We start from the raw sequence: 12,105 nt of genomic DNA on the forward strand, positions 1-12,105 counted from the left end.
CCGGTATATCTCAACTCTTGACCTCACCAAGGGCTACTGGCAGGTCCCCCTTACGGAGCAGGCCAAGCCGAAGATGGCGTTCTCGACCCCTAGTGGCCACTGGCAATACTGGGTCCTACCCTTCGGCGTGCATGGGGCACCCGCCACCTTCCAGCGGCTTATGGACATCCTCCTACGGCCCCACCAGGAATACGCCACCGCCTATCTAGATGATTTGGTCATACACTCTGAGACTTGGGAGGACCACCTGGAGCGGCTACGGAAGGTGCTGTCGGAACTCCAACCCCCGTAAGTGTCACCTGGCCCTCACCGAAGCCAAGTACCGAGCGGGGACGGCCAACGCCAACACCGACGGGGGAGGGGGGGGAGTGTGACGCGAGGCCTGAACTCTCATCCGTGTCGCCCTGGAAACAGAGCAGACACACCTGCACCTGCTCATTACGGGCTGAGCGGTCACACATGCAGCCCATCAGAACCGGGCTTTATAAGCAGCGTCTTCGAACACAGAGGGGAGAGATGTCTCCAGAAGACTTGGCTAACAATTCTGTTTCCCCTCCAGACAGCAGCGTGTGACCGCCAGCCCGCTAATGACACGGACCTCACGGACCCACACAGTACTGTGCACCAAAGGAGAAAGAGAAGGCTGAGCACTGAGCACCGGAAACCCCTCATGTTGGCTATTTTTCCCTACACCACCTTAATAAAATCCAACCTTCGGGGAACTTACCTTGACCCTCGTGTCGTGTGCTTCTTCACCCCGTCACAATATATATATATATATATATATATATATAATAAACCTTTACCATCAAGTAATTTACAAGTATTTACCCTGGGTCAAACCCTGAGTTGACCTCTAAACTGATCTAAATTGGATTGGAAAGAGCTTGATCAACTAACTTTATACAACAGGTCTACTGAAAATGAATTGTTGTTACATTATTTTCCCCTTACAGAAAAATTTCAAGCATTTTTACTATATACCATTTTTACAAAGGAGGACATGGAGATTTTATTAAAGTTTTGCTCACTTTTGGGAATAAATTTGTACCCAAAATATGGTTAAGTAGGTACAGACACGCTCACAAAGAATCACAGTTTTCTTTGAATTACATTTATTTCATGGATTGGCTTCCAGCAAACTAGCACACTGTACATATATCACACAAAACAACCTTCAATAAAAGATATCATGAATAAATCAGCTGACCTACTGCACAAACGCTCTTCATCTGAAGTTTCTGAAGTGAGATTTTCTCTTCTAGTGGTGATGAGGTTTGAATTAGTGAAGAAGTGTGAGAAGCGAACATCTCATTGCTAACTAAATCTATTATTAAACCTTCATCATAATACAGTTTATATAGCCTTGTCTTGCTAAATATACAAGTGAAGTGAATCTGTCTACACACATCCTGAAAAAGAACTGAAGAATTTGAAAGAACAGTCACACATTCATCTGACAGACCAACCGGCGGAGCTTACAGGATCCTGCAGGGAAAGATCACACAGCTCTTCATTCTGTCATCCTGACTGGCTGATCAGGATTTTGGGAGAGAAATCAGAGCTGTGATTGGTCAGAGCCTTTGGCAGAATAACGGAAGCATTCGGGGCGATTTCCAACCGCAGCATCTGTGAATCGCTATGATACGTTCTCTTGACATATCATTTTTGGTGTGAAAACAAACATGACACAAATCAAATATTATTGAATTAATTTTTTCTTTCACAATTGGAGGTAGTCAGTACTTGAATATAATATGTATCAAAATCTACATGATGACAAACACACTGTTATGTGTGAATCTAGGAGTGTGTATTATAATATTTAACCATCTGTCTTTAAGGCTCAGCAAGACTAAAGGGAAGTTATTTCTTGTACTCTTCTGGATTATAAAGCAAGCAATACAGATGTGTGTATTCAAATATCTACTGTGTGAGAGGGTTCATTTTCAACCTATGAGATGTTTTCTTACTAAACAGATAAACATGCAACAGTGAGATACATAAGACGGGAAACATGATATGACTCTGCATTAATGATATATTCCATACAGTATAAGACGCTACAGAGTCTAGGAATGAAAGTTCTGGAGCTCTATACGAAGATGGCGAGGGCTGGATGGCTGCATGCACACAACTGGAATATCTGGAGAAAGCGGGACAAAATGAGAATCTGCAGAGCACACTGATGAAAACAGTAGTTTCTTAGCTCATTATCTGCATATCTGCTGGCATACATTAAATGATTAACTGGCTGCAGTCCCCTGTTGCATCATGTAGATTCGTGATTCATCATCCACCATGCTGCCACAGTGAACATCGCTCCTGAAACACAGCAGCAGTGAGCGTAAGCAGACTTGAAGCAATCAAGTGCACATAAACATAATCTAATGAAACTCTCAAAGCTGAAATTTTTAATTCTCTGTTCAAACTAGAACTGATATATTGCATTTGAGATTTGTCTAAAGTCAGTCAATACATATCGTCACAATATATAATGAGTTTACTCACCTGTTATCATTAATATCTGTAGTATTTCCTGAAAAGCATTAAGCAAGAGAATACAATGTTAATACTGTTACAAGCAAACACATATGCTGCATTCTTTGTATTTTTTATTTTAATTTAATTTTTTTGCACAAGTTTACCCTCTGTGAGGTAAATGTTCAAAGCATCCAGTGTCATTCACCTCCAGTTATTTTATCATATTATTTATTTGTAGTGCAAATAGTACGGTATTACTTTAGAATACTGTTTCTTACTTGCTGCATAACTAATAAGGAATTATTGAAGAACTAACAGGTGATTATTTATTAACACTTAACTCTCTACTTTTAACCACTAAGGAAGATGTGTTAACTAATCAGTATGTCATATAATTGTTAAGTGTTGAGTAACAGTTAGCTAATCAGTAACTAATGAATTCTGTCATACCTCCTGAAGAACTACTATTAATTATCTACTAGTTAAGGTTCAAAAAATATAACTATGAAATAACTAGTACTGAACAGTTATACGCAAATAGTCACTATACAGGCTGTGGCCCACAAATCAAATACTTGAGTAAAAGTACAGATACCCCAATAAAATATTACTCCAGTAAAATTATAAGTAGACCTGTTCATTTTCAAAATTACTTGAGTAAAAGGACAAAGTACAGAGAACTACTACTACAGTAGCTACTTTGTTACAGTTCACTTATAAGACTATAATGGAAATGAAATATGCATTTTGTTTGCTTCTAAATGTTTTGATTGATTATGAAATGTTGTTAAATTAGTTTAAATGTGGACAATATACATGTTAAAATGGAATGAAATATGCTGTATTAAGAAATGTTCTCGTCTGAAATAAAGATCGTAAACAAGTTTATGCTTTCATAGTTTTTTTTTTAGAGTGTACGCTTGATTTGAATCAAAATTACTAAAATTAACTAATAGGTTCACTGTTTCAGGTTCTAAGTAATTCCTGCAGAATTATCTGATAATTCTTTATTAATTACTAATGGGTTTCCAATATTTTCACTTTAAAATAGGCTTAATGTTTTAGGTTTAAAATAAGTCTTGCAGAATTATCTGATAATTCTGTATTCATTTCTAATTGGTTACCTGTATATTCACTTTCCCTCACAGGAGTTTAATGGATCATGTGGTATATGCTGAGGAGGCACACATACAGTACTGTATGTAAAATATAAAAACTAAGGTAAGTTATCACAAGGCACTGGAGTCATGATGGGGTTCATATCGGAAGCAGATTACTCACAAAATAATTCACTACACAGAAAAATCCTCTATAAAATGTATTTCATTTTTCATTTGCGTATAACTGTTAATTAGTAGTTACTTCAATAATTCCTTATTAGTTATGCAGTAAGAAATAGTATTCTAAAGTGTTACCGATTTTTTTTCCAACTATCAAACTGATAAAATCAAGTACTATTTATCATTAACATTTAAAGGGGTCATATGATGCGATTCAAATTTTTCCTTTCTCTTTGGAGTGTTACAAGCTCTCGGTGCATAAAGAAGATCTGACTAAAGTCTCAACTCCAAAGACATATTCTTTATAAAATTTAAGACTTGTCCAAGCCACACTAAAATGCCTGGTTTAAAAACACGCCCCCACATGTCTATGTCATGATGTGGGAAGATTTGTATAACACCACCCAAATATTCACGCAAAGAAAGAGGGCGTAACTTTGATTCTCGCTGTTGCCACCAGCGCCATGTTGTGGAGATACTGTTTCATTGTGAAAGAGAAAATACTTTGTTCGGCCTTCCAGAAGAGGACACAATCAGAAATCAGTGGTTAAGTTGTATTTACAACAATGTTGTATTCAACCCGAATATAAGAAAGGAGCTCACTTCTAATAAGCTGATTAACTGAATTAATCGTACTAACAAAGAGAGACATTCAAAATATACAGAGCAGGGGGGTGCGAGGACTGGATTTGGGGACCGCTGTGGTAAGGGCTGTAACATTTCCGTCACACACTTGAGGTATTCAGCCAATCACAACGCACTGGATAGCTGGCCAATCAGAGCACACCTCACTTTTTAGACCGATGAGCTTTGTAAAAATGTACACGTTTCAGAAGGCGGTGCATAGAGGAGAAACAATAATGTACAGTGTGTGGAAAATAATGTTTTTTTTTTAAACCACATAAACACATCACATTACACCAAATATACAAATTAATGTTCTTTGTAGCAATGTCATATGACCCCTTTAAACTTTGTTGCATCAAAGACACTTGTAAACAGTTTGTAAGGACTAAATTAAATGACTTGTTTCATGATTGTTCGTGGGCTGCTTATTTAATAACGTGACCAGGGTTGCTTCTGAGGCTCAGAGGGTTAAGTACCAGCAGCACTTTAAGTGGACAAATGCTTTTAGTTCAGACAAAGCACAAAGGCTTACCGTTCTCCACGTCGAGCGGACAGGAGCTCATTATGTCCATGGATCTCACAGTGCTGTACCCAACACTGAAATCAACAAACGGCAGGTGAGAGGAGGACGGCAGACAGACAGACACAGACCGGGAGAGGACAGACACTCACGTGTTGGTTTTCTGAGGAGCAGGTTTGTCTTCTTGCAGGAAGACAGTGTTGCTGTAGGATGTGGCAGGTTTACTGGCACGCGTGGAGCAGAAGCTGGTGGGAGACGTGGCTGTAACAGGGTGTCCTGGTCTCACTGGCTTAGCTACAGTGGTCACACACACACACACACACACACACACACACACACAAATATGATTCATATCATCTCGTCTAATGCTCCCTCATGGAGATTTTGTTTAGCGTTGGCTGAATTAATTTTATCACATAGCACTTGCACATAAGTCATTCAGTAAGGTTTGCCAGAAACAGAACATGCGCTCTTCTCTGAATCTGTGGAGAGGCGGCGTACCGATCAGAGCGGCGTTGGATCGGCGCGGAGGATAGCGCAGGCGCATGGCGTCACGGATGCGCTCCACTTCCTGCTGGTAGCGCCGGCGGTCGTTCATAGCGCCCTGTTTAGCGTCCTTCAGTGCTGTCTCCAGCGCCCGAACACGCTCAGCCGTAGAACGAAGACGCTTCTCCAGCTTCGGAAGCTCACAGCGCAGATCTGCATTATCACGTACCAGCTGCGCAAACATTTGCAGAGCAGGCCTTTAGTAATCAGTATTATCATCGATTCCACATATTCAATATTAAACTGTCTTTTAGGGTACGCAGCTGATATCATTTGTTTACAACATGATTTTTTATAATACCACGGAAAGCATTTTTATTTTATTTTACCAGGGTTTAAAACAAAAAATGGTTCTAATTTTTTTTTTTTTGCATGACAGAAAGATGGTCACCATTCAGCATAAGATGATGTGCTAAACAGTTAAAAAGCCAAAAAGTGATATGCACTACTTGTGCACATAATCTGTATTAATTGTTTTTAAAATCCTTTTTTCTTTTTTTACTTGAAACATGAACATAAGACTGGAGATTTAAGTGTGTGAATCACGTCTAAACTGTTATTGTTCAAGTACTGGGATTCATATAAATCCTTAGAAAAACTAGAAAATTATCAATAGAAAAAAAGTAAATCTGTCCCAATCGACAATTTAAGACTGAATTTACCCAGAACTGCATACACATCCTCACCTGTTTATGAACCTTTGTAAGCTGATCCAGGTTGTTCTCAAGAAAGGAAATCTTCTGTTTCTGGGTGTTAGACCCCCCACTATCATCAGGTCCAGTTTCTGTACTCTGTGTGAGGAGAATGTGTCAAAGATACACACAGCAGCGGAGCACATGTTAAGAGGATACCCCTGCACCCGTGTGAACTCACTTTTTTAACCCGAGTCGTGAGGTCTTGAACGAACAGCTTGCGCAGGTTGTGGAGGGTCTGGAGTTCACGGGCCTGAGACAGAGACAGAGACACAAACGTACAGCTGGTGATTAGCCTCCTCATCACTGTCATGAAAACATGCCATCCGATGACCAATATGCTGCTCATTCATCTGGTATGAAAAGTGACACGCTCTAAAATGACATCATCACATGGTGCATAAATTCAGATGAGAATGAAGGGAAAACTGTCGACTTAGAGGAAGAGTGTATGAGAAACTTACCACAGTCTCCTCCAGACGCTTGAGATCCTGTTTGGACTGCTCGTTTCTCTCCTGCTGAAACCTGATGAGAAGCCATTGTTAACACACCGAACAGATTCATCATACACTCATGCAAACAGCTGATTCTCAGGATCCACAGGACAGTATTTGTGAAGGAAACGTACGACAGCTTCTCCAGGCAGGCGCTCTTGGTGTCGTCCTGCATCTTGAGGTTACTGAGACTGGACCGCACGTGAGCCAGCTCCAGCTCCAGAGCCTGGTTCTTACTGCAAGACACACGGGGACAGCGTTAGCACATCAGTTACCCTATCCAGCGACATACAGGAAGTATATCAGCCTGACTGACTCGGTAAGGTCATCGATTAGGCGCTGCTTCTCATTAATCTCATCCCGCAGATGGCTGAGCTGCGTCTGACGAGACTCTGCGTGGAGAGAGGGACGACCGGCAGACTTCTACACAAACACACAAAGAATCAGATCAATAATACTGTCTGAATGAATGACCTCCATTAGAGTGAGAACACATCATGTACAAGCGTTTCTTACACTAGTCACAGAACTGTGTATGTATTAAACACTAGATCCATGTTTGTTCTGTTTACCTTCCCACCAGCCTCTCTGTCTGCCTTCTCTCCTCCGTCCACTTCTGCCACATGACTCTCTGATATAAACATATACACATAATCATCTATATAGCAGTCCAGTGTGCTGCAGCAGTACAGAAGTGTCCAGTTCATTTGACCGTTGTAAGACACACATTTTAAAGAGATACAGCAGGCAGAATTGCAGACCGTTATGAGTTTGAATGTAGTTTGGAATTGGTGCAATTATGAATTTAGTAATATGGTTGAAATGGGTGGTGCAGTCCAAATTGAAAATACTGTTCCTCCGTTCTCCTCCTCATCTCTTGATTGATCCTCAAATGGCAGCCAGGACGCTGAGCTCCGCAATTCTTCAGATGTTTGTGTTTGTTTGTTCTGTGTTTTGTCATTCTTCTTCTGTAAGTTTTTACCATTAAGCAACATATTCCAGATTTGTGATTAGTTTTGTGATTATTCAGACGTTTTGTTGGACATTCTAGTTGGAGGTACAGCTGGTTGTTCAAGCAAACAGACGCAGAAGAGGGGAACACACTGGTGCCCTGGTGACTAACTGGTCCCCAACAGATCACTGGAGCTGTGTGAAGTTCCCTGCCGCTTCAAACGCACAACCATCATTTCCTGTTCCCAAAAAGCCCAAAATCACTGGACTTAACGACTACAGATCTGTCGCTCTCATGTCTGTGGTCATGAAGTCACTTGGCCTTCCTGAAGGACATCACTGGACCCTTGCTGGATCCTCTTTAGTTTGCCTTCAGAGCAAACACATCTGTGGATGATGCAGTCAACATGGGATTGCTTTACATCCTGCAACACCTCGACAGATCTGGCAATTACGCAAGGATCCTATTTCAGTTCAGCCTTTAATGTCATCATGCCTGACCTTCTCTCTGACAAACTCACACAGCTCTCTGTGCCCACCTCCATCTGTCAGTGGATCACCAGCTTCCTGACAGAAGACAGACCTGAGGCTGGACAAACTCACTTCCAGGACTGTCATCATCAGCTACCAAATCAGACGTCAAGAGACTAAGACGGACAGTCAGGACTGCTGAGGGGATTATTGGTGCCCCTCTGCCCAGCCTCCAAGATCTTTACATCTCCAGAGTGAGGAAAAATCCCCTTGGAGCCGCACACCCAGCCTTCTCTCTTCACTCTCTCCATCTGTTGTCTCTGGTCAGTGCTACGGAGCACTGACCACCAGAAAAGCCAGCCTGCCGGCTATATTCAGCCTGAACAATTAATCTTTCATAATTATACATCGTCCATCACAACTAACATAGTTATCTGACATATTTATATTACACTGCACACTTCGTATATAACAAATGTGGACACTAATAACATACTGTCGTGGCCAAAAATATTGGCACCCTTGGTAAATATGAACAAAGAAGTCTTTAAAAGCTGCATTGTAAATAGTTTTGATATTTTATTTGAAAAATTCACAAAAACTTATCCTTTCTATGGATAATAAGAATTTAAAATGGGGGGAAATATCATTATGTAATAAATGTTTTTCTCTAATACACATTGGCCACAATTAAGGACACCCTTTTATTGAATACTTTTTTAAACCTCCATTTGCCAGTTTAACAGCTCAAAACTGTCTCCTATAACACCTGATGAGGTTAGAGAACACCTGACACGAGATCAGAGACCATTCCTTCATCCAGAATCACTCCAGACCCTTCAGATTCCCAGCTTCTCCTCTTCAGTTCACTCCTCTCATGTTCTGTAGGGTTCAGGTCAGAGGACTGGAATGGCTATAGCAGAAGCTTGGGTTTGAGCTCAGTGACCCATTTCTGTGTTGTTTTTGAGGTTTGTGTCTGGATTATTGTACATGGCCCATTAGATTTCTAACAGAGTCAGTCACTTACTGATTTTTTATCTGTTAGTATTTGATATAATCCATGATGCATGTGTCTAAACAAGATGTCCAGGACCTCCAGCAGAAATATAGGCCCACAGCATCAAAAATACAGCTGTATATTTCATTGTACACATGGGGTACTTTTTATCCCTGTTTTCAGCAAACCCATCTTGAGTGTTTACTGCTAAAAAGCTCATTTTTAGTTTCATCTGATCATAGAAGCCAGTCCCATTTGAAGTTCCAGTCGTGTCTGATAACTGAAGATGCTTCAGTTTGTTTTTGGATGAGCAGGAGAATTTTTCTTGAAACCCTCCCAAACAACATGTGTTGATGTAGGTGCTGTTTGACAATATATATTTTTTCAAGGTTTTCTGAGCCCGAGACTCAACTGTTTTCTGCAATTCTCCAGCTGTGATCCTTGGAGAGTCTTTAGCCTCTCAAACTCTCCTCCTCACAGTGCATTAGGACGATACAGACAAACAAAACATTTTCGTAACATTTTCTGTTGATTGGAGATTCTTAATTATTGTCCTGATGGTGGAAATGGGAATTGTCACTGCTCTAGCTCTTTTCTTAAAGCCACTTCACTAATTTGTGAAGCTCAATCATCTTTTGCTGCACATCAGACGTATATTCATTGTTTTTTCTGATTGTGATGAATGATTAAGGGCATTGGGCTTTATTTCCCCTCCTTTTTTATATTTCTGTGAAACAAGAAGCCATGGCTGGATAATTTCAAGTTTATAATCATGCGCGAGTGCTCACAATTGTGAATATGAATGGGAATATACTTCAGAGATATTTTACTCATAAGAATTTCTAGGGGTGACAATAATTGTATTTATTTCTTATACTAGTGTTATATGACATCCCTACTATGTTATTCTTATGTATGTCTGTACTATGTTTGTACTTACTACACTGTTAGTCAAATCACATTCCTTTTGTGTGTAAACACTTGTTAATAAAGCTCTTCTAATTCTGTTTCTGATCAGACCCGACGCTCACACAGGCTGCCGGATTGAGGTCAAATCACCTTTATTTATATAGTTTCTTTTGTTTCACAATAAAGATTGTGTCAAAGCAGCTTTACAGCAGGGATCCTCTGAGTTTAGCTCTGACCCTAATCAAACATACCTGAGCATGCTAATCACTGTCTTAATGATCATTAGAAAACCACAGGTAAAACCTGTTCGAGATAATCATCAAAATCACTTCTGTCTGCTCTAACATAAGGTGTGTTATTGTGTGTCTTACCTGAGTTCTGCAGCATGAAGAATTCCTCGCTGAGAGCATCGTAACTATCCTCCAGCTGCCTCTTTTTATGCTCCACGTTCTGCATGTATTCTGTGAGAGAGCGAATCTTTGCCTCGTGCTGCTCACACACACACACACACATAGAGACACAACGTCAGCATCAATAAAGAGCACACAGCAGCAGTCCACATGAAGCACACGTCCAGCACCAGCTCAGAAACACACACACACACACCTGAGAGACGAGCAGCTGGCAGGAGGACAGCTCTCGGCTGGTTTCCTCCATCTTGCGGTGGCACTCCAGCTGCATGTTCTCCAGCTGTCTGCAGCGCTTCACCATCGACTTCACCTCTGACTTGATCTTACTGATGTAGAGCCGCGCCACAGTGAACTCCTCCTCGATCGCCCCGCTGATCTCCACCGGCTACACACACACACACACACACACACACGGATCACTGCAGCGACTGTAAACACACACAACTTCAACTACAGGAAACTGCATTTAATGGAATCATCATGACTTCATGTCATTCCCAATTCTTTTTGAGAATACGTTTGTAATATATCATAAATCCAGAAAAATTTGTTTAGCATTTCAACTGATTTGAGTCGTCACATATTTCAATTAATTTCAACCAGCTTGCCGTGCATCATTACATCCCTTACAATTACAGAATTGAGAAAAATTAGGACAAGCAAACAAGGAAAAAAAAAGGAGAAAAAAAATGAATTTGGGAACCAATAAAACAGATTTCATAGAGCCCTGATAAAGCCTCTTTTCTATGTCTCAGTCTGTTGTGACTACATTTATATGGCACAACTTTTATAATCTCTAAAAAGATCTCAGAGGCCTCTCTGGGCTTACGAGCTTGATCTCTCCGTTGCCGACGATGCTGCTGAACTCGCTGAGGTCCTTCATCAGCCCGTTCAACACATCAGCGATGCGCTTCCTCTGCTGTGAGCTCACTTCCTGCATTTGAGCAAGCTCCGCCTCCAGCTCCATCAGACTGGCCTAGAAACAACAGAAGAGTCAGAGTCAGAGACAGAGACAGAGTCATTCCCAGCCGTCGAGGACAGTGTAAACCGTGAGAACAGGAAGCGGACGTCACCATCTTGAGGCTGAGCTGCTCGGCCAGCTGTTTGTTGTGCAGGTTCTTCTCCTCCACCTCCTGACTCTTCTGGTCGTAGTTGACCGCCAGCTCCTCCAGCGCCTGCAGGACCTCCCGCACTTCAGCTTTGGCGCTCTCGCTCTCCATCTGCAGTCGGCCCAGCTCCGTCTGCACCTTATCACTGTCTCCACGCGTGGACGCCAGCAACTGCAGCGAGATGACCGTCATTAATGTGCATCAATATCCACTTTACAAACAGATGGGACAGGATAAGCCACCTTTTGGGATCTAGTGACCATAGAGTGTGTCTCCTCAACTCAACTTGTAAGGTCAGTAGGTAAACTGTAATCAGTAAGTTCATTTCTTCTAAATACATTTATCATGAGTTGTTACAATTGTCAATCGAGCATATACACTGGATTTAATTTCAATGATTTAATGTACCTGAAGTGTCCACTTACCATTAGAAAATAGAAGTTAGCAATATTAAACAACTCAGACTGGGCAAAAAACCTCTACATATATTCCTATAATACAGTGCTGCTTGGTTTGCTTCTATTCTTTTTAAATCTGGTGTTCAGTAGCATTTCTTTCTAACTAAAATAATTTGATATTAATTAGAATTTTGTAATTATTTAAATTTCAATATTA

At 41.0% G+C, this 12,105-nt stretch overlaps 1 protein-coding gene across 3 annotated transcripts in view; it reads right to left on the minus strand.

Annotated features, from left to right (window-relative positions):
- Nucleotides 1–1,092: 1,092 nt before the first annotated feature.
- LOC127964386 (kinesin heavy chain-like) overlaps nt 1,093–12,105 on the minus strand; it is a 28,415-nt gene continuing 17,402 nt past the window's right edge. For 2 of the 3 annotated variants that reach the window (XM_052564586.1, XM_052564587.1), the window contains exons 14-28: nt 11,455–11,661; nt 11,211–11,357; nt 10,578–10,766; nt 10,343–10,460; nt 7,216–7,274; nt 6,960–7,066; nt 6,778–6,879; nt 6,614–6,674; nt 6,331–6,402; nt 6,144–6,248; nt 5,413–5,629; nt 5,064–5,205; nt 4,924–4,988; nt 2,512–2,539; nt 1,093–2,325 (exon numbers count right to left, since the gene is read on the minus strand). In XM_052564586.1, the coding sequence (XP_052420546.1) occupies nt 2,247–2,325; nt 2,512–2,539; nt 4,924–4,988; nt 5,064–5,205; nt 5,413–5,629; nt 6,144–6,248; nt 6,331–6,402; nt 6,614–6,674; nt 6,778–6,879; nt 6,960–7,066; nt 7,216–7,274; nt 10,343–10,460; nt 10,578–10,766; nt 11,211–11,357; nt 11,455–11,661 (1,698 nt within the window). In that variant the 3' untranslated portion in view covers nt 1,093–2,246. The remainder of the gene's footprint in view (nt 2,326–2,511; nt 2,540–4,923; nt 4,989–5,063; nt 5,206–5,412; nt 5,630–6,143; nt 6,249–6,330; nt 6,403–6,613; nt 6,675–6,777; nt 6,880–6,959; nt 7,067–7,215; nt 7,275–10,342; nt 10,461–10,577; nt 10,767–11,210; nt 11,358–11,454; nt 11,662–12,105) is intronic. The other variant, XM_052564585.1, reaches the window with a different exon arrangement.

This window comes from Carassius gibelio, chromosome B9, assembly GCF_023724105.1.
Source record: "Carassius gibelio isolate Cgi1373 ecotype wild population from Czech Republic chromosome B9, carGib1.2-hapl.c, whole genome shotgun sequence".
NCBI lineage: Eukaryota > Metazoa > Chordata > Actinopteri > Cypriniformes > Cyprinidae > Carassius > Carassius gibelio.